The following is a 22783-nucleotide window of genomic DNA, read 5'->3' as shown; positions in this document are numbered from 1 at the left end:
TATTCCGCACTGAAATACGTACGGATTTTTTTATTAATTAATTAGAAAAATTTTTATAAACAATTAACGGTTCCATTTTAGACGAAAAATTCTACTTTTGACTTCAAACATCTGCAAAATACACAAATTTCAATATTTCTAAAATCCCGTACGTATTTCTACAGCTATACTCACGTCGATTGAGAAGAATGTTTTTAATTTGGTTTAGGTGGACATTTACGTCAGTTGTACTGCTTGCCGTGAAGTGCCTTTTTCGCAGGGCGCGTTCAGAGATTCACTCCAAAGGCGCCATTTTGTAATATTTTTCAATAAAAATATTTGTAATTACACTTAAATACATGCTTAATAATATACTTAAAAAGTTTTTTCCTGGCACCTTTCTTTCAATGTAAAAAAAATCCTTAAAAAACTGCTTTTTTACAGTAGCTAGAGTGGCGTAACCCCTTAAGAATGAATTGTTGAACCGGCTCTTAGCAACTAAAAAGTATTTGGCCTTAAGGCAGATTTCTTAATTCAGCTTTAATGAAAAGTTTAATAATTGCATAATTGGAGATATTTTTTTAAGAAGTGAATAGTTAGAGTTTAAAAATTATTTCAAAATAAGTGTATTCGCTTTAAGTTAAATCCTCTCAGTCCACTTCAAGTGAAATGCTAGTGAATTGTTTATGGAATTTCTTGTGCCGCAACTACGCGCAAATAAATAAATATTTACTTTTTGAACAGCATCCACTTTGCTACAACAATAATCAACAACTGGCCCAAGAGCATCGAGAAGGTGAATCACACGAACATGCCAAAAACAAGAAAGAGAAGAAGAAGACGGAGAAACAAAAAACAAACAGGTGCTTTTACTCCTATTTCGCACCGTTATCGTATTAAAGTGGCAACATAGTCCGACAGTGCAGCTGCCGAATCTATACCATCTGCTTAGAAAAACCCACCAAAGCTAAGCAAGGACTACGGAATTCTCAAGTATGCAATATGTTCAGGTCTGGAGAGAGTAGAATGGTGAGAAAGAAGGGGGTGGGAGTCTCAGCATATTTCTTCTTGAGTTGCCAGCCTGTAAGCAGTTATTGAAAGAGAATAATTGGAAGTGAAAGAAAATGGAGGCAGAAAATATTTCATTGAGCTTTCTTGAAATTTTCGTAAGTCGATCAGCTTCAGGTTTGTTTTGCTGCTGTGTTTCATACATCAATATTATTTGTAAATGTGGTGTTCTTGTACTCTTGTTGTCACAGTATTTTTTTCTGTTGCCGCATGCCTCATTTCAATCGTTTTGCAGCAAATAAACGACACCGACACGAAAAAACAACAACAACACTTAAAGCAGGAGGCAGTAATGCAAGTGAGCGAAGCCCAATATTGTTGGTTGGAAAATATTGTGAAAATATTTCAGTAAATTGTGTTGCATACTTGAGGGCGTTTATGGAGTCGATGCTACTACTGCAGCTTCATCTTCTCTTTCCCACCATTTCTAGTTTTCTTAGCAATGTTATTGGCAATGGTACAACGAATTCTACTTAGCTTCTCACTTATTCCTTGCTGCTATTTCTTGCTTTTGCTCAGTTCCAGGGAATTACAAGGGCAGCAAGGGAAAACTCTCAAGTATACATACATATATTCATATAACAGCTTTGTATACACACTATGTAGCGTTATGCAGGAAGAACAATCAAAAAACTAGCATGACTGCAAACATAGTCAGCCTTTCTATGTATTATATGGCTGTTGTGCATGTATGTATGTAGTTGTTGTTACATATATATATATGTCTGTATATATGTGTATAGCTACGGGTGCAAATATGCGTATGTTTGTGTGTATGTTTATTTATTTTCCAAGTACATGCTGGAAGTTACGCGACAGCAACAGCATCCCGTCAAAAAGCGGGCATCGTGAGGCATTGAATGCGTGCGTTATCGGCAAATTTGCAGCTGCAATGTGCGCATTGGTGTTGACTTTTTTGTGCAGACAGTACTAAGAGGAACGCTATTAGAAGGATTGTGTAAAGGGGGGATAGAATGTGTAATATGAGGACATACCTTCATGCTCTAAGAGTCACACGACAGTAGAGAAATACTCATCGCTCGGCAATTCTTTACGAGAGGGAACTATGCGCACATCGCATTTGCAACATGGAATTACACTTGCCCATGTAATATACATACATACACATGTATGTATGCATGTACTGTATCAACTTTTATAGTGTACACGTATACATTTATATTTAAGTAGTAGTATATACATATGTGGGTATATTTTTCTGTGTTAGGGTTTCGTGCCTTTGGAGAAATTCAAGATTTTCCTTCACTTCTCTCAAGCATGAAAATTTTACAATTACTTTAGATCACATTTACATGTGTGCTGCATGTACATACATACATCGGTATTTCGCGCAAATGCTTACTTACAAAAAAATATTTGCCCCATGGCCGTAAAGGCGCATTATAGAAATACTGTCTCTTACTTTTTATACCCAAGCGCACCAGTGCACGGGAGTATTATAAATTATTTGCCTTAATGGTTGTCTAGATAGATACATATGAATGTATATTTACATATCCCAGGGTGCATAGTAAAATTACGAGAATAATAGATTAAGCTATGCCTGTCTGATAACTCGAGATGTAACTGAGAAAACTATGGGGGACATCAGAATTCGTTTTAGAGGTATGGTTCCTTCGGCAAAGTTTCTTATTTTGATCCTTAGAATATGATTTTCACAGAGCCATGGGCGATTTTTTTGCCTCCCCACAAATCGACCCGGCCTGATATACAGAGTGAACGATATGAAGTATTACCTATTCAAAACACCATAACTTTTTTGTGTGAAGTTAGTTTTTATTGATTTCAAAGACAAAATTGTTGAAAAATGATTACAATTTTAACAAACTTTACCTATATTCACTTAAGCTCGATATGACCACCATTTTTTATTTTTTTTTATTTTACTGGCATATTTTTTAGTCCTCACCTTGCTCTCCAAAATGGACCAGATGGAATAGTCCATCGGATTTGCGTCTGGCGAATTCGAAAACCATTGTGTGGACGAAATGAAGTGTGGAACATGATATTTTAACCATTCTTGGTTTACACGAGCTTTATGAAACGTCCATGGTCTACGACCGAAATTTTTGCGTGTCCACGGCTCTAAAGCAGCTTCTAAAACATTTTCCCGATAATAAGTCGCATTCACTTTGACACCAGGTTCGATGAAAACGATTGGAGAGCGTCCATCAGCGGTCACTGCGGCCCAAACCATTACTTGCGATGGGAAATTGCTTCGAGTGGCCATACGTAGGCTCAAATTCTCGTATGAGCGTTCGGTCAAGTAAACACGATCGTTTTGAGTATTTATGAACCGATCAATTGGGAAATTTTTTTCATCAGAAAACACAATGTTAGGAAATTCCCCACGTTCATGCAAGCGCAACAACTCCTTTGCTCTTTCGCACCGAACTTTTTTTGCTGGGGTGAAAGATCGTGTGCTTTTTGGAACTTGTAAGCCTTGTCTTGCGATATTTTCAGTTCTTTGGCAATTTTTCTTCCACTTCGAAGTGGATGTTGTTCAAGTCGAGCCTTCACTTTCCGAACCATTTCTCGTTGTTGCGGTTTTTTTGGTCCACCTTCATGGCGTTTTGCAATGCTTCCAGTATCATTGTAACGTTTTATAGTGCGATCCGCAAACATTTTATTCACTTTGAGTTGACTGAGCTCACGAACAATGGCTGGTTGTGATTTTCCAGCCAAATATAACGCAATCACACTATTACGTTTGAATTCCATCACAGAAAAAAAAATTTAATAAAACTGAGATGCAAATGCTTTTGATGGCTTTTAAACAATATATTGAACTGTAATTAGAACAAATGTATATAATTGGCGCGTTCACCCTTTTTTGGTGTTTGGCCGAGCTCCTCCTCGTATTTGTGGTGTGCGTCTTGATGTTATTCCACAAATGGAGGGACCTACAGTTTCAAGCCGACTCCGAACGGCAGATATTTTTATGAGGAGTTCTTTCATGGCAGAAATACACTCGGAGGTTTGCCATTGTCTGCCGAGGAGCGCCCGCTATTAGAAAAATGTTTTTCTTAATTTTGGTGTTTTCACCGAGATTCGAACCAATGTTCTCTCTGTGAATTCCGAATGGTAGCCAACCCATTTGGCTACGGCGGCCGAATTCAGTTATTACCCCATGTAAACCACGAACCTCACGCGCCTCTGTGCAGCAACAAAACCGCAGCTAATGTCATAAGGAAACTTACCTGCCGGGAGGCTGCACCAGTTAGCAACATACCATGGTGGAGAGAATACAGAAGGTAGCGAACCACCATCTTTTGCTCAGTGCATTTCACAGAATCAGCTGATTGCTGGCCAAGAATAATAGAATACATAAGTGGCGTGACGTCAGTACAGAAAATAAACATACAAAAAGGAGAAGAAGAGCAAGCGAAAATGATCGAGAAGCCAATAAATATGTGTATGCATAAATTTGCTCACTAAAGTTTGTTTATTTTCTGTACTGACGACAGTCAATTGTTAAATTGACCAAAAATAAAGTAGCCTTACTTTCTGAACTTACTACATCGTGATTGCTGACGTAATACTTTTAATGTAATATTTGTACTCGTTTTATTGCTGTATTGTTTTTCATTTTTTCTGTTATTCATGAGTGAATTTTTCTTGCTTATTCAATTCTTATATCTTATACAAAATTACTCACACGAATGTCGTAATCTGGTAATCTATCATTATTGAAAAAAACCGCCCGTTCAAAATAGGAGATTGATATGCTGAATTTATTCGAATTTATGATAGATAAGCGAAAGCGAAAATTATAAGTGAGAAAATGGGAGCAAGGTTTAATATTAAGTTTGTTTACTATGAGTGCTTAATTTGCGTTATGAGTGACAATTAAACCTAAGGAGCCATCACTGTAAAGGTGACCCAACAATACACAAGCACATTTTTATACAGGGTGTTTTTTAGCTTTGTAAGAGTTTGAGAACTTAAAATGAAAATACGAAACAGAAATATTGTTGGAGCTATTTTTTTTTTTATTAAAAGGTGGTAGATATATTCACGGCATTTTTCTTAGAATATGATATCCGGCATATGTCCGCCGCGGCTACGAGTCCAATAAATTGATTGTTAAATACGCTGCATGGCAAGTTGCACCGTCTTGTTGGAACCAAATGTCGTCAATGTTTAGCTGATTCCCGGCTGTCAAAAAATAGTTCTAGATATCGATAATTCTTGTGCAGCTAAAAAAACACCCGATATATGTTTTTACTTACATATAATTTTCTTAATATCGAATTTTTGTAGATGTTGTGAATAAATATATAAATATTCGGTGGTAATCATCAATCGAAGGTGGCTGGAGTTACATATATAGCTTACTTACAGGCGCGCAATCAGGAGTTTTTCCGAGGGATTTATATATGTATATTAAAATTCCTTCATATTTTTATATCCATAAGTTAACATTTATGGGTTTGAGTGAGATTAAATAGATATACATATTCAGGTATATCAGGTACCTCACGTGCACATGAAACTAGAGGAGAAACACAACCAAGGAAATAAAAAATTACCAAAAAATAAATGTATAAAAAGCATTTTTCTAATAAAAACAAAGCCTTTACTCAGATTTAAAGATTTAATTTGAAAGAACTTTCTGAAAATCAACTCCTATGCCATCACTATAAAAAGTGTGAAATATTTTTAAATTCAGTATAGTGTCAAAAAGAAGAATACAAAAAAGAAAAAGTTTTTTCTAATAGCGGTCGCCCCTCGGCAGGCAATGGCAAACTTCCGAGTGTATTTCTGGCCTGAAAAAGCTCCTGATAAAAAAAATCAACCGTACGGAGCCAGCTTGTAACTGTAGGTACCTTCATTTGTGGGACAACATCCACACGAGCTCGGTCAAACACCCTAAAAGAGAGTACGCGCCAATTGTATATATGTATGTATATATATACTGTCAAGACACGAAATATTATTGGGGAAAAGTGCTTGAAAGCCTAGTATATAGTATATCTTAAAGGCTTAAGAATCTATATTTAAGATAGCGAATTAACTAAAATTGCCTTTGTTTTTGTGTGTGCATCTGTGCCAAACGGAGTAAACAGCGCCCGAGAAGCGAAAGCATTACATCGTGCCTACACACACTACGTATGTAGTTATCGTTGGTGTAAAAACCAAAAAACAAACTGCACCGATGCATGTTTTGGGCGGTCCTATTTTATATTGCTTGGGATATAGTTTGAATATATTTTTAAGTTTTTATGGTTGCGCTTAGGATGACCAAAATTTCCGAAAACAATAGTGGTTTATTTACAAAAAAAATTAAAACAAAACATAAAATCATCTCGTTTTTTAACACACTTTTATTAGGACGGGTTGTATGTATGTATGTATGTATGTATATATGTATGTATGTATGTATGTATGTATGTATGTATGTAACGGAATCTTTGAGCTTAATTTTCACTGGCTTCTAAACATCTGATCGACTTGAAATTTTGCACACCTATCAAGGACCGATGACAATGCAATAATTTGATAAAAATTTTCCATTATCCTTATTGGGATTGCCAGGATTAATATTTTCTTTTTTTACCTGTGGGCAAAAAGTAAGGTGAATTTGGTTGTAAAATGAAAAATCGTCATTTATTCTTGTAAATCAATTTCATCCCCTTCAAAATAATGCCCTCTCGATGAAATACACTTATGCCAACGAGTTTTCCAATCCCCGAAACATGCCAAATAGTCCATTTCCGGTAGTGGTCTCTTGAGTTTTGGGAATAGCCAGAAGTCACACGGAGCCAAATCAGGCGAATACGGTTGTTGCGGAACGATATGCGTGGAATTTTTGGCGAAATAGTCACGAAGAACGAGTGCAGTGTGAGACATGTGAGATAAATTTTCCATTATCCTTATTAGGATTGCCAGGATTAATATTTTATTTTTTTAACACACTTTTATTAGCTCGGGTTGTATTTATGAATGACTGTAACGGAATCTTTGAGCTTAATTTTCACTGGCTTCTAAAAATCTGATCGACTCGGAACACACAACATAGATGACTAGATGGGAAATTCTTTTTCTCGTGAGAGCGCTGAAAAATGTGCATTTTTTATAACATTTGCCAATATTGCCATACCGGTAGAAACATGAATTGGGTATTTTTTTAAACAAAAATTGGGAATTTTTAGTTTCCACACCACCATTGAGGTTAGTATTTAGTGTGCGGTTGTGTAATAGTATATTACTCGTAAACACCTACATATACTAAAAATAAAAAATAGTTAAAAAAAAAACTAAAAAACACGCTTTTATTGCTAATCGAACTAAAAAGTAGAAAATAAAATATAGCTTAAAAAAACTAAAAAACACACTTTTATTGCTAATCGAACTAAAAAGTAGAAAATAAAATATAGCTTAAAAAAACTAAAAAACACACTTTTATTGCTAATCGAACTAAAAAGTAGAAAATAAATTTTAATGACAAAGGGACCTATAATGAAGTAATAGCAAATCGAAGGATCAGTCATAGTCAACTACCTCAGAACAGAATTATAACAAAAATTAAGATACAAATAGAGTAATTCAAATTAGAGTTAAAAGCGTGGGATGCATTTTGCTTCACTTTCATAACCCTCTGTACATAGGTAGTTGCCAATAGAATGATTGTAATATTTACTATATCAAGCATCCCACGCTTGCATTTTGCTTCACTTTCATAACCCTCTGTACATAGGTAGTTGCCAATAGAATGATTGTAATATTTACTATATCAAGCATCCCACGCTTTTAACTCTAATTTGAATTACTCTATTTGTATCTTAATTTTTGTTATAATTCTGTTCTGAGGTAGTTGACTATGACTGATCCTTCGATTTGCTATTACTTCATTATAGGTCTCTTTGTCATTAAAATTTATTTTCTACTTTTTAGTTCGATTAGCAATAAAAGTGTGTTTTTTAGTTTTTTTAAGCTATATTTTATTTGCTTATTATTGATTTATTCGAAAGAGCAAACAATACCCTGAACTATGGAACACGAATTCATTCATGTGGCTGCCTCAGCTGACTTCGCAGCAACACATCCTCTACTACTCGATATTAATGAAGTGTTCGCATAATATCGACTTTTCACGACATCCCACAAAAAAAATCTAAAGGCGTCAAATCGCTGCTCCGAGTTGACCAATTGACATTGTCGAGGTCGCTTATTACCGGGCATGTGTGTAAAAGATAGATATCTTCAATTTTGGAACATTTTCATAAAAAAAATACGCCAATGGGCAAGAGTTACAGTGTTAAGACGGACTATATGATTCTGAAATGGAATTGGGTGAAGAAATTACACAAAACAATAAAAGAAGAGGGGTGGGTAGGTAAGAGTAATGAAACCTAGCCCCAATACGTTTAATATATTTACCGATGACTCGAAAATGGTAGACGGAGTAGAGGCAGGGATCTATTGCGCACAACTAGGCATCAGGCATGCATTTCAGCTCCCAGACCACTGCAGTATCTTTCAAGCAGAAGTATTTTCCGTAGGAAAGGCTGCGTAAATAGCATTCGCAAAGACACTATGTAACTCCAAAATAAATATTATATAATATATACGCACTCAAGCGGCGACAAAAGCAATAAACTAATATGAAATATCACCAAAAATGTTGTAAAAAGCAATCACCTGGAAGAGAGGGAAACGCTAGAACACCTTCTAAGTTCTTGCTCCTCGTTAGCTAGAATCTGGTTCTAACGCTTAAGAGCTCTACAATATGAGAAGTAAGAATGCCTCTTGGGGTTATAGCTTCAGAGTTTGCTTAGATTCGCAAAAGACACAGACGTATTACAAGATGTATACTACAAAGAAACGTAAAGGTTTAGTTCGATCTGGTCACACTAAGGGCTAATAGGTCTATATGATGGCTTTCAGCCAGCCAGGTCAACCTAACCCAACTTATGCTATCGCTCGAAAATCCGCAACAACTGTCATTCGCTGTGGATGCATTTGCTGTTTGTCGATCACGTGCTGGTTTTCCGATCCCCAAATGTAGCAGTTTTGCTTGTAAACAAACGCCTTATAAAAACGCGCTTCGCCAGGAAGCCTTGACTTCTTTTCACACTAAACGCTCTATTTGGGCTTAACAATATTGTCTTTGGAAATAATTTTCAATATTTTCCGACGTTTTTCCAGTATAAAGCGATTAATAATTAAAATAAGTGAATCAAAAAAAATATTTTTTTAACTCTTTATTTAATTTTGTACATGTTGTTCGTAGAACGGGCAAAAATCCACAGCCATCCCAAATTAAATTCTAGAGTATATTTTTCCTTATTGGTTTTCTATTTTTTGCGGTTTTTAAATCTGATAATCTTTAATGTCTATTTCATTATAAAACTTATGTTAAATATTTTATGAGAAAAAATAGCATTTTTGCAGGGAAATTACTTAAACAAATTTCACGAAATATGGGTTTTTCACTAACTTTAAATACGTTTTAAAAAGAGAACATTTATAAATTAAAAATTCTTTTTTGATTGTGTTATGGGAGATTTAAATTTTTATTTACTTTAAGATTCATCAAATGCGGATACATAAACCGTATCACTACCGTATCCATTTCCGTTTCACAAATTTTCCCGCTTCCAACTTTATTGTTCAAATTTCGCAGCTTGAATGAAGGCTTCAGCTCGAGCGTGAATGGCTGTGTGTTTAGAACGACTTTTTGACTGCCGAAGATGTTCGCCGATGTGGCAGTGACATTGGTTAATATTGCAGTTTTCATACTTTTATTTAACCGAACTCAGCCAAATACAGAAAAATTGAAAGTAGTAGTTGAAAAGTAGTACAGGACTCCTTAAACAAGTTTGTTTTTAGGGGACATTTTTTTTCTATCGAAAGTGCCGCTTCCCTTTATTTTCCCTTTGCATACTTTACTGGTTGAAAATAAAACACAACCTTAATCTAAAACTGCTAATATTTACGGTCAATTCGTTGTGCTTGTTCTGTCGCATTATAATTCAGCTCAGGTAACAGTGCACGTACAAACATACTGATACACGTAGTGAAACACACCCATCACTTAACTATGCTGCTGAGCCTGTTTTCGAATGCTTACCACTAGTTGTTAACCTGATCAAAATCACAGCAACTAAACGAAGTATCCCTATAAGAAATATAAAAAATGGAACAGCATTTCTCTTAATGAAAACCACAAATTCATTGCTCGAAAATAGTATATTAAATAAGAATAATCAAGTAAATAAGAATATTCAAAGTTCAAAGAAGATAATTTTTTATACACTCTTTTTAGATTTTCAATTAATTTAGTTTTTTCTAAGGCAAATACATATAATCGAAAATATCAAAATTATTGAAATTATTACCATTCTCCCGTATTCCAGAGTTTGAACGTCGATTATTCGAGTTGTTAGCTTATTTTATGCAAACGAGGTATGATTTCCTAAAGCGAACAGCATTTATTTGCTGAGACGTTTGCAATTTCGAGAGACTTGCTTCTTTCCCTGCTTACAAGCACATATGAACTCGTATATATGGATGTATGTATGCTTATACATACATATATAAAGGCACATAAACAATATTTCTGTCTGTTAGTCGTTTTCAATGACTTTTGCAGTGTATAAATACATACAGGCATGAATACATACATATAATAATGTGCCTATGCATTTACGGACCTTAATTTCATAAACGAATGAAAGCCACGCCAAAATATTGTGTTTGCTGCCATTTCCATTTTCTACTTTCGCTATCCATGTCCATTCCCAAAGGCATTTCCTAAAAACATTGAAGCACTGCCGTTGATGTGCGCCATGGCAATTTGGGGCTGTGTAAATATGTATATGTATAAGTGGTAGTAGTTATTTAGTTTGTGCTGCTTTGGCTTTTGCTATGCTGCGGCGTATGCTGCTAGTTGTGTGTGTTTGTATTATTCCATTTCCTGCAGCTACTTTGCCAACTTGTATTGGCTAATAAAATCGAGATAAGCGCTGCTCAATTGTACTTTGTGAATTTACTACACAGGTTTGTCGTACTCTGGGCTTGTATTGTGAATTGTCCACTTGAACTTTTTTGCTGGCGTAGATTTATGCTCGCTTAGAATTAATAACAAAAGGCAGCAAATCAGCTGTGAGTATAAACTGAAGGTAGAGCTTAAACAACGTGCTTTGGCGTGGCGCTAAGCTCATAAATCATTATTTTTTTTAATACTTTTCCGTGAAAGTAAGTTATTAATTGAAATGAAAACATACAGTACGAAGCACCAGTAATGTATTGTAGTAAATTTCGATATTTATAAGCTACAAAACAACACACAGGCAAAGAGATAGCCGAGTTTCTATATTTGATCATCGAAAATCCAATTTTGTTGTGCATGTGTACATACAACGGAGTCATCTTTGTTTTGGAATACAGAAAATTGAAATTTGTAGGAAGCTCACCTGTCATCATAAACAAATCCGGCATTCAAGGTATTCAGATACAGCACAAAAGCGAGCGTACAGCAGCCTAAGCTCGTATAGTCCATACTGAAAACAAAGAGGCAAAAACACAAAAATTTGTTATTAGTTTAAATAGATAAACATACGTAATGTTTTATAAAATTAGTATCAGAATTTTCAGAATAAGGAGATAAAGGGTAGAATCATTACTTTAAATAAGAGAATTGTCTCTGATTGAATTATGTTTATAAAGACATACCCTTTATTGCATCTCTGCTCTATAGCCGATCAATACCAATGGAACGGGTGACATGTGGTTCAAACCTACTACTTTTCTTGAAAAAAGGAGATTTATGTGACTCGAAATTGAAGTTTGAAACAATATTGGTTTCGTGACTTTTTTATGAGCATCAAACTATGCATTTTAGTTTCATTTTAAAAATTAATTTGTATTTTTAGGGGGTTCATCCACATATATCTATTCCTTCGGAAAACTATATAATGACGGTTGATTTCAAGGGTAACAAGGTGTCACAAAAAGCGTCGTACGTCAATTACATTTAACACTTATGAACTGGACAGCTGCAGTACGCAAGGGCCGCGTAAAGGTCAAAATAAACATTTCCATTACTTAAATCATTTTTTTTTTATTTAGTAAAAAAGTTATTCAAAAACAAGATAGATGATTAATTTTACGCCACCTTGTAGTAGGTACATACATGATATTCAAGTTGAGCTCTTAGAATCACGGATGAATTAAATAAAATGAGGACCCCTGTAGCGAAGCCACAAATGCATGTCTTGGGACAGAAATTATGCTTCTGGCTAAAAGCTGTCAGTGGATTTGACCGAACAGTGTCGTTTGCTACTTGGTAAATATTTGTAAATATCTTCACATTGACGCTGACGTAAACGTTGATAGTTTTGACAACGTATGTGTATTTATTTTCATTTATTTAAAAGTTGTATAAATAAAAAACGTAATTGGACTACATGTCGACCACTACGGTAGTATCACAATTTTGAGCAAGCGATATTTATTCCAACATATCAGGATTTAAGTATCACTTAGCGGGTATATTATCGGCAAAAATATTATTTCTTATGTACCTAATTTATATTCCGAAAACCAGCTATAAACAAAATTCTTATAAATTTTTGTAGTGCTGCGCCTATTCATAGTATACGTTCCCATTATGGGATAAAACGGGCCATAAATACGAGTTTACAAATTTCTAAGGTCTAAAAATCTCTGAAATGTCTGTAGTATCCCACAAAAGTTTTAAACTAATACATGAAGGACGGAGTCATACATTTGTTTATGACCTTTTGCTAGTAAAAATATTCGGATTTGAATTACAGTGAGCGGCCAAAAAAAAAATTAAAAATGCTTAGTCGTTTCAATGTATGGGATGAACATTTTCATTTAGTGTCATTAGTTTCAACACGATTCAAATTACTTTTCAGCTGTGGAAATGGGAAAAGAAATATTTTGTGGAATATAGGAAGATAATATTAAATACAAATAAACGCAACTCACATTTGTGGAAATCATTTCAAGTCAAGCAACTTGTTTGCTTCAGGCGTGAAGCGAAAGCGTTGAAGTACGGATGCTGTACCAACGCAGTTTCTTTCTCAAGTGAACTCAAAAGAAAATTAATAATAAGCGTGATAATAGATAATTGAACGCAGTTGGATAAAGCCATATATGACCCCTTATTTATGGCGTTGAAAACTTAGTATTGGCCGATCCCAGCATTACATACTTCTCCATTTGTTATTTAAACCATACTTGTTAGAGAAAATGTATACTAAGCTCTCTCCACTTTAGGACTCAAGATGCAATTTGCGGATTTGTTTAGGATCCTAACGACGACAAAAAAACTATTTTCCTTGAGATGTGGGTTTTGCATTGAAGCTATTTCCTCTGGTCATGGACCCAATTCATTTCTCACGTACAAACTTTGCATCAAAATAAAGACTTCAAAAAGCAAGCTGGAACGCAAGCGGAGGAAGAAGGGTTCATTTGAATACATTTGTTTCGTAAATAATATGAAGTTGTATAAACATCAAGACAGCAATGCACTTCTAAAAGAAATGCATGACTTAAGAGAACAAAAAAAAAACAATCTTCCCTCGAGGCCAAATAAGAATATTAAGAACTCAAAAAATATTGATTTGAACAGTGAAGACATCAGCTCTGCTACCACCCTAAATGCGGCTGGTCCCAGGGCATTCAGACACTGTCTCTCAACGCTTAACAACTGGGTCCGAACATTGCCGCTTGAAGAAGGTTTCGTTCAAAGCATCATACATTAGATGAGAAATTCGGACCTTAGGTTTGAAAAGAAAATGTGTGTTTTGTCCTTCGCGGATGTCGAACATTGCTTGTGTCCAATCAAAACTTTCACGCTAATGAGTTGGATGTGTTGCAAGTACATGCATTTCTTCTGTTTCTGTAAAAGAGAATTTTAAATTCTGAGATTTCTTACGAACTTTTACATTTTTGTTTTTAGTATTTTTACATTCACCTGTGCATTGCTTGCGTACGTATATTTCCAATTATCAATAGTTTGCAATATTGAATATTTTAAAACTCAAAATATGAGTATTCAACAGTATTCTTATTTGCTTTTTCCACCGTAAAACATTCTTACAACTTTGAATTCAACATTTTAACATGTTTTAGGTGAATCTTTATATGTATAAATACTATATATACATATCATACATACCCTGCAGAGCTACTATTCTTTCGCCATTTGCGAAGCACTTCTAAACTAAAAATCAAACCAACTGTAAGCAAAAATGTTGCATCCCTTCCAAAAATCTAATCTAGGGTTTCGTTAATTATGCTCCAATACCGTACTATATGGAGTCAGAGTACAGTTTTCATGAATATCTATCGAATTTAACTCTGGTTCGAAACGAACTTAAAAAAGCACTGGATCTCATGGGACAAATTTAGAACTATTTATTGCATATAAAAACGGATGCAACGGGGAACAATTCACACTTCCTATCGCATCGCCTGGCGAAACTCAGAAGTTCCTTATATGGCTTCAAAATGTACTACAAGTGAACCAGTTCGATCATAGTGGATTTCCGTCTTGGATATCAACACATTTGGTCACAAACTGAAGCTCTGTGAATGAAAGGGGAATCCATTTGGGGTTTGTAATTTTTTTATAGATACACATAAATATTATTTTAGTTTTTGTTTTTCTTACTTGCATTCACAATCATGCCCAATAAACGAATGAAAATATCATGCATTCATTCATTCACTCTTTCATTCACTAACTTACAATGCACTTAGTTTATTTGTTGTTTTATGGCCGTAAGTTGTTGTAGTTTTAATTTGCCTTCACATAGAAGTAGACTGCTAACGCTGTAGTAGTTGCAAATGTAAATAAATAAATAAATTATGTGCAAAAATGTTTACAGCTTCCGAATACGGATGCTGATTGCCAGCAGCAAGTTTTAGTCCAAATTTCAATTTGAGGATAGGAGTCACAAAAGTGCTTTGCAGCCCTTCTACATTTCCACCCGTATGTTGCCATGTTAAACTGACATCCTGCCACTAATGCCTTTCTGGTCGTTTATGAAAATTTCATGCATACAATCCTGAAATTTTGAATGCAAAGTTTTTTTGTTGAATTTCTGACAAAAGCCAGCAGGCTGAGAAAAAAGCATACGGAAAATCGTGCGTCTACTTTTTCAAAATATATTAAAACGGATAAAATAAATGTTACCTAAATAACAGGGAAACACACTCGTACATATAAATTGTGCATACACGTACATATTTATGTAGCTAGAAATTTAAAATATATAATATTAATGTTTTTTGAAATCGCTCAAAAATCGCGCCGAATTTTGACAACTTTTTCACATATGATGTTTAGCAATTCCTTCCATACATATGAAAGTCCTTCGCCCTTAAATATTAATCATTCAATTATGTTTTTACTAACTTTTTTACTAAATAGAAAACAACTTTTATGAGATGAAAATCTTTATTTTGACCTTTACGCGATCCATTGCTTGCCTGTTTGTATACTGCAGCTGTCACAGGTGTCAAATATGATTGGAGTGCGACGCCATTTACAAAAATTATACACCTTCCGGTATTGTATAAACGACCTCTGAACATGTGCTTTTTTACCCTACTTGCTGTGTACGGCCTTGACTCGTGCACTCGTGAATTTAACTTATTGATATCGTTTAGTAGCATTTTGGGCTTAGAATAATCGGCTCTGAAGATATCAGTAAAGCAGTTATTAAATCATAATTGGAGGCATGCTCAGACATTTAATTGGTTTTTTCTTCTGCATTTATGACGAGTTTCTAAAACTTTCTCTGGCTGCATTTGGAGTATCAAAATATTCTGTTATCTCAACTCCATAAATAAGAATTTTATTTACTGCCATGGCATGGTATCTTTGAAAGATTTCAATCTAATGGTATGTGACATGATGGTATTGCCCAATCATTTCGATATTTTCTGGCACAAAAACTGGTCGTCAAAAATTAAGGTTTCCGGAATTCTTCGCTGAGCGAACAGCGACCAAAAGAAAACTCATTTTACCAATTTTTTACGGTTTTAAACGATGCTGCTTGCTCGCGGTATAAAGATCTTAGTTTAAAGATGCAGTCCTGTCTTGTTAATCCACATTGAAAATTGTTAAAAATCTATATATATAAATGTGAAAATCTGTCCCTATATTCGCTTAAAACTCGCGAACGGGCTCACCTATCCAAACCAAATTTTTAGGCTTTGTTTGGACTATTCAGTAGATGGTTTGTGTTTTAAAATTTTAAGAATCGGATACCAGGGTCTCGAGAAATAGGCCAAAACGTGAACCCGGGTAACCCTAGGATGTGTTTGTACAATATGGGTAGCAAATGGAAGCTGCTGATGATTCTATAGTATAGAGTATTTTTAATGCCCCTCCGTAACTAGGGTCTCGAGATATAGACCAAAACGTGGACCTGGATAACCCTAGGATGTGTTTGAACCGGTACCTTACCTGTATATAGGTGACCACCACAATCAAATTTAAAAAAAATCAACTAATTCAACTGTTTAAACATTTTACGAGTTCTATAAAGAAAACTTAATATGAAAAATTTCTTGCGATATAAAACAAACATTTTATGAATGGTGGTGCGAAGCCCACTGGGTGATGCTAGTAATCTATAAAAATAATATTTTTTTGCCGAAATGAATTTTTGACGCCCCTGTATACAATAATAATATGACTCACACATCAAATTTTCTAAAAGCGTTTGGGGAATATGTCAAACTTTCCAGTAGTATTGTCAGGTGCCACCTGATAAGTACTCTATGCCAAAAAAATAAATGCCAATCCTCAAGATCATTAAAAAGATCAAATTTATAAAGACCAGGTGATAATTATTTAGGTTCAGCGTTCGCAATCTTATCAAAACACATTTCAATTCTTTTAACGGCGATTTAAGTTACTTCAGGAAATGCAAAGGTCATTAAGTCGTGAATTAATTGCCAAATTGCCATTACACAAAAGTGTTAGAGTTCATGTGCGTAGCGAGGAATTGATTGCCGTGGTATCTCATACATACTTTCACACACAGCGGTGATTTTCTCTGCTAATCTGGCGTTCCTTTGACTTATGGGTGTTGCGGTCGTTTTGAATTTGGTTTACAAACTTTGGAGGGGGATCATGCTTGCCTTAAGAGGGCCTCTTATCAGTGGCTTCAAAAAAAGGTGTTTTTTCTCAATTTTTTTTTTTCGAGGCGAAAAAAGCGACACAGGAATAATCTTTTGCATTTATTTGAAGGCATGATTGAAGAGTAGTAAACAATTTTTTAACATAAATAAAAAAACAAAATGGCGGACATGTGAGGAGTTTCGCACAAGTTCTCATTTTCACCTGAAACACAAAAGCAAAATATTGTTTTATTCAGAAGGCTTTCGCGCATATAATAGACTACTCTTGTATAAAAATATGAAAAATGAACACACAATTCATTATTGAGAGAAAGTGCTTTTTTCGCTTTTTTTTCAAAAAAGGTGTTAAATAACATTAAAAAATGAATTTTTTTTGTACTTTGTTAGTTAATTAGTTGCGCATTTCAATTATCTTTATATGGTATAGATTGTCGGTTTGAAGCGATAACTTTCGTCGTTTTTTTTTAATCTTACACGCCATTTTCAAAAACATGGTTTCGAGAAAACGTGTTTCAAAGTTTTCAGAAGGTAGACAATACACTCACGAGGGACGGTACACAGGCCTGTAACTCCGAAATCACTTTGAATTCCGCTATAAAATTTTGAGGGCATATTCTCCTATAATATATCATCTATCGATTGCAGTAAAAAAAATTTATTTTTTTAAGCCGACTGATAAGAGGCCCCCCTTAAAATAGGCATAGGCCACATTCGCACTTACAGCTAAATTATGTAATAATAAGTAATAGCGATCAGTCCCTAATGGAAATCTTTTTATTTACAAAACTTGCGTTTGACCTTCAAGCTACCTTCCAAACTTTTTTTGTTTTACTTATATATAAGTGCTTTCATATTATATTAATCCTCGTTGCCAAGCACTTAGATTCAGCATCATTTCTGTCTACTTTTCGGTCTTTGAAGAGTCTTACTTTTGTATGCCGTCTTGGAGCGATATGCAAAGCCATGTTTGGGCAGAAATATGTCCTCAGGTGGTTTTTGACTCAGACCCTAGTGCCTATATTACATATACACAGTTGAACACAATTGATTTATATTTATAAGCGTTGCCATATTTATGTGCATACCTACTAACATGATTAGTTTACACTTTGAATTTTATTTCAATTTCTATTTGACGTGACATTACTATTATTATAATTTGTATTAGAGATTTTATTTGATATAACCCATATTTTATTTCTAATATATATATCTATTCGCATGTTAAGTAATATTTTAGCTAACTAAAACCTATATGCCCCAACTTATACATTTCCAAGTTCAATGCAGGTTGTTGAATTTGGCTAAAAAATAAGAGGCAAATACGGCAATCGCGGTAATTGCGCCATACCCATACTCCTATGTAATTTGCGCGGACAAAACCAGTGATTGTTGCAAATGCAGCATCCGCAAAACTCTAGTTGAATAACTCAGCGCAGATCATATCGCAGCTCATACATTGTTACAATCACATACGACAAAGGGATAATGAGTACCTGGCCGCATACGTACGAGTAGTAAAAATTGTTATCTTTCCCTTTTCGTTCTTGCTCATGATGATGACCCAACAATTTTCGCTGTTGCCGGCTATGATGATCCCATTGTGGCTGCTTCTGCCTCATGTTGTTGCAGTATTGTGTACATATGTACATAGATATGTATGTAGATACCAGCACGTGCTTATGCTGTTGGCATTAATTCGCACCAGTTGCGGTTCATTGTCAGCAAAGTGCAATTGTCCCAGCGAGGTACATCAACGGCTCTAGCAACAACAACGAGAGTAATCATATGCAGAACTCAAATGGAACAAAACCTGTAAAACTCCAGCAGTCGGCTTCACCATGTTTGCTCTTTCCGCTACTGTTGGGTCCATTGTTGGTTGCCGTAATTTACGGCTCCTATATTGTAGTACGGTGACTCCCCTGTGGATCTTTTGTTTTATCTGTTGTTGGCATTCATTTTTGTTATCAACATTTCAACGCTGTCATAGTGACAGGCAACGTCATCTTCATCGTTTGTTGTCATATTTGACGCACGGGATGATGAAAGGACATTAGCTTTTTGAAACGTTCTGGACTAGAGAACTCTGATTTTGTCTCGCTTCCGCAACACACATACGTAAGCATGCATGTGTGGGTTTGCCTGCGTTTGGCTGGTTATTTAAAACAACGCACGCTGTTTAAGTCTCTTAATGCGTTGCCGCCTACACAATTAACAGTATACATATAAATGTTAGCTTCGCGTTTAAGTTAGCAACATAAAAATAAGGCATGGCACAAATTAGTTACTGTCTCGTATATTTATTGTCTCGTCGTTTTGCTGAAATCAATAATTGGATGGTCCCAGGTTTCATTTCTTTTCATAGCCGGACACTTATATTGAATTTGTACTTGAATTAAAATTTCCATGCTCTTTAAAGATATGCGAAATGTGATAAGTTCTGTACCCTCTTTAAAGATTTTAGATCATCTGAGCAATGACTTCACTCCGGTGTTTATGAATGGAGCTGTAGGTATGTATTTTATGATTTAATAAATTGATGGATTTATATACAAGTAAAAGTTGGGAAATAGGATCAAATTACTTCTTACGCACATCACTACATGCGATTTCCCTGAGTCTATTTTACTCCAAAGCTAATCCAATAATTTGCTGAACAAGAGTTGTTTTCTTAATGACATCATCATAAAATTAGTCATGAACTTAAGTTTACGATGGCATCCGGAAGGGATTGATATATACTAGTACATGTACTTGCATCTAGAATACAATCTTAATACACATAATTTTTCAGAACGAGGCAGAAGCCAAATCAAGCAAATACTTATTTACACATAAATCTTCGCAACGACGCACACACTGAAAATACTTGATTGATTGCAGATTAAGGCAGCCTATTTGTGCAACATGGCTGGAAAGTACATCTTCATATGTACGTACTAGTACAGTGGACATCTAAAGCAGTTAACGAATTTTATTTCAACTACAAATCAGCACTAAATCGTTTGACAAATGAATCTTTTTACAAAGGCCTCCTACATTGAAAACATGTACGTACATATTTCGCCTTATTTGAGACTACATCGCGCGTTTGATGGGAGAATGTCATAACCTAAGGAACCGATATATCGATATAGCAAGCTTCTTCTTCTTCTTAAATGGCGCGATAAATGCTTACGCGATTTTGGCCGAGTTTAACAAAGCGCGCCAGCCATTTCTTTCTCGTGCTAACCGGCGCTAATTGGACACACCAAGTGAAGCCAAGTCCTTCTCCACCTGATCTTTCCAATGCAAAGGAGGCCTTCCTCTTCCTCTACTACCACCAGCTGATATCGCATCGAATACTTTCAGAGCCGGAGCGTTTCTATCCATTCGTACATCATGACCTAACCAACTTAGCCGCTGGATCTTTATTCGCTGCGCTATGTCTATGTCGCCCTAAAGCTCATACAGCTCATCGTTCTATCGCCTGCAATATTCGCCGTTGCCAACGTGCAAAGGTCCAAAAATCTGGCGCAGAATCTTTCTCTCAAACACTCCAAGCGTCGCTTCATCGGATGTTGTCATCGTCCAAGCTTCTGCGCCATACGTTAGGACGGGCATGATGAGAGTCTTGTAGAGTGTTAGTTTTGTTCGTCGGGAGAGGACTTTATGATGCCAATATCATCGGCATACGCCAAAAAGTAGAATATTGTGCCTGAGCGATTAAGTTCTACGACTCGTACGATCGGTTCCAACATCAGGTTAAAGAAGTCACACGACAGCGAGTCACCTTGTCTGAAATCTTGTTTGGTACCAAACGGCTTGGAGAGGTCCTTCCCACTTCTGCTGCTCGTATTGAGCAACGTCATCTTTCATAGCCGTATTACTTTTGCGGGGATACTAAATTCAAACACCGCGGCATACAGGTAACTCCTTTTCGGACTGTCAAATGCAGCTTTGACATCGACGGAAAGGTGGTGTGTGTCGATTCTCCTTTCATAGGCCTTTTTTTAGGTATTGTGAATATTTGGTCGATGCTAGACTTTCCAGGTCTAAAGCCATACTGATAAGGTCCAATCAATTGGTTGACAGTGGGCTTCAGCCTTTCATACATTACGCTCGCTATAACCTTATAGGCGATATTTAGAAAACTAATCCCGCGGTAATTGGCACAGATTGCAGGATCGCCCTTTTTATGGATTAGACAGAGCACACTGAAGTTCCAATCGGCAGGCATGCTTTCATCCGACCGAATTTTTCGAAGAAGCTGATGCATGCACCTTACTCGCGGTTTTGTTGTTCTTTAGCCACGTTATCGCTATTCTCACCTCGTCATGGCCGGGTAGCGGATCGACAGTTCCGTAGTCAACGATTGGGGTGTCGGGTTTTTCACATTTTCTGTGACATGCGCAGCTATCACTATTCAATAGGTTCGAGAACTGTTCCCTCTATAATTTAAGATTGCTCTGGATGTCAGTCGGGGCGTGGGCACAAATGAGCGAGATGTTAAAAAATCGCGCTATGATGCGGATTATTGCGAGACGCTCGTCCACCGGAGTGAACGACTGTATTTGACGACGAAGTCTCTCTCCCACAACAAATCGGACACCGAATTCGCGCTCCTTTATATGGCAGCTGTAGTAAACGACGAAAGGTTCTAAGTTTTTCTTGTCTTGTCCGACCATCACATCTCTTCAATGGCAGTGATGTCAGCCTTTACTCTCACGAGGAAATCAACCAGCTGGCAGAGGCACCTTCCCCATTAAGGGACCGGTCATTCTAGGTACATGCCATCAAATCGTGGTCCTTAGCTCTTTTGCAGGGGTTGTCATCAGTATAGGAAGTTCTCATCCGAGGCTTTTTTAATCTTTCCATTGGGGGAAGTTTTAAGTGGCGGGTCCCGAACCCAGCGCACAACCAGCTATCCTGGAATGTTTCGCCTTCTCACGTTGGGTCACTCCCGAGCGGATGGGACACTCCCCAGAGGATATTTGGGCTAGTCCCGGAAGTTGTGAGCTGCTTGAACCATATGCAGAAGAATCGTCCTGGTCACTCCCAAGTGAATGACGATCAGTAACTTTCCCACGTGCGTGGACTTCTACATATGGAACCATCCTCCAAAACGAACACCTTGATCTAGTAATAAAGGGTGCAAATACATGCGCTTAATATAAGTACATATCCACATAACCGCGCATACAAATAATTTGTAAAGTCACGCGTATTCATTATAATGAACATAAACATATGGGGAAGAGTTCTTGCTTGAATTAATAAATCAATTTCGTTTGACTTGTTCAAGCGGATATAATGTGGATATAAATCCATACTGGTAATAGGCAAATCTATTCGTATTCACTACATAAATATACTCGTGTACACCTAACTCACTGCATTAAGTTTCAACGTAATATTTAGGTCACATGTAGCTGGATAACAAGTACTGTACATGGTGGTGCAAAACTAATCATACAATTTTGTTTTTGAATTACTTTTTAATGAATAAAAAAATTATTTTGAGTGATGCAAAAATTGGACGTTATAAATTTTCCGAAAGACATATATAAAGGGTGGAACCACACCTAAACGTCAAGTTTTT

General features: G+C 36.0%; 1 protein-coding gene across 6 annotated transcripts in view; it reads right to left on the bottom strand.

The window, feature by feature from the left end:
- Positions 1–22783, bottom strand: part of LOC129247787 (protein O-mannosyl-transferase TMTC2) — a 251280-nt gene that overhangs the window by 39935 nt on the left and 188562 nt on the right. For all 6 annotated transcript variants that reach the window (XM_054887093.1, XM_054887095.1, XM_054887097.1 and 3 more), the window contains one exon: positions 11490–11576. In XM_054887093.1, coding sequence (XP_054743068.1) covers positions 11490–11575 — 86 coding nt within the window. In that variant the 5' untranslated portion in view covers position 11576. The remainder of the gene's footprint in view (positions 1–11489; positions 11577–22783) is intronic.

Source organism: Anastrepha obliqua, chromosome 5 (assembly GCF_027943255.1).
Source record: "Anastrepha obliqua isolate idAnaObli1 chromosome 5, idAnaObli1_1.0, whole genome shotgun sequence".
Lineage (NCBI taxonomy): Eukaryota > Metazoa > Arthropoda > Insecta > Diptera > Tephritidae > Anastrepha > Anastrepha obliqua.
The sequence above is the reverse complement of the archived record's forward strand: the minus strand, read 5'-3'. Positions and strand labels throughout refer to the sequence as shown.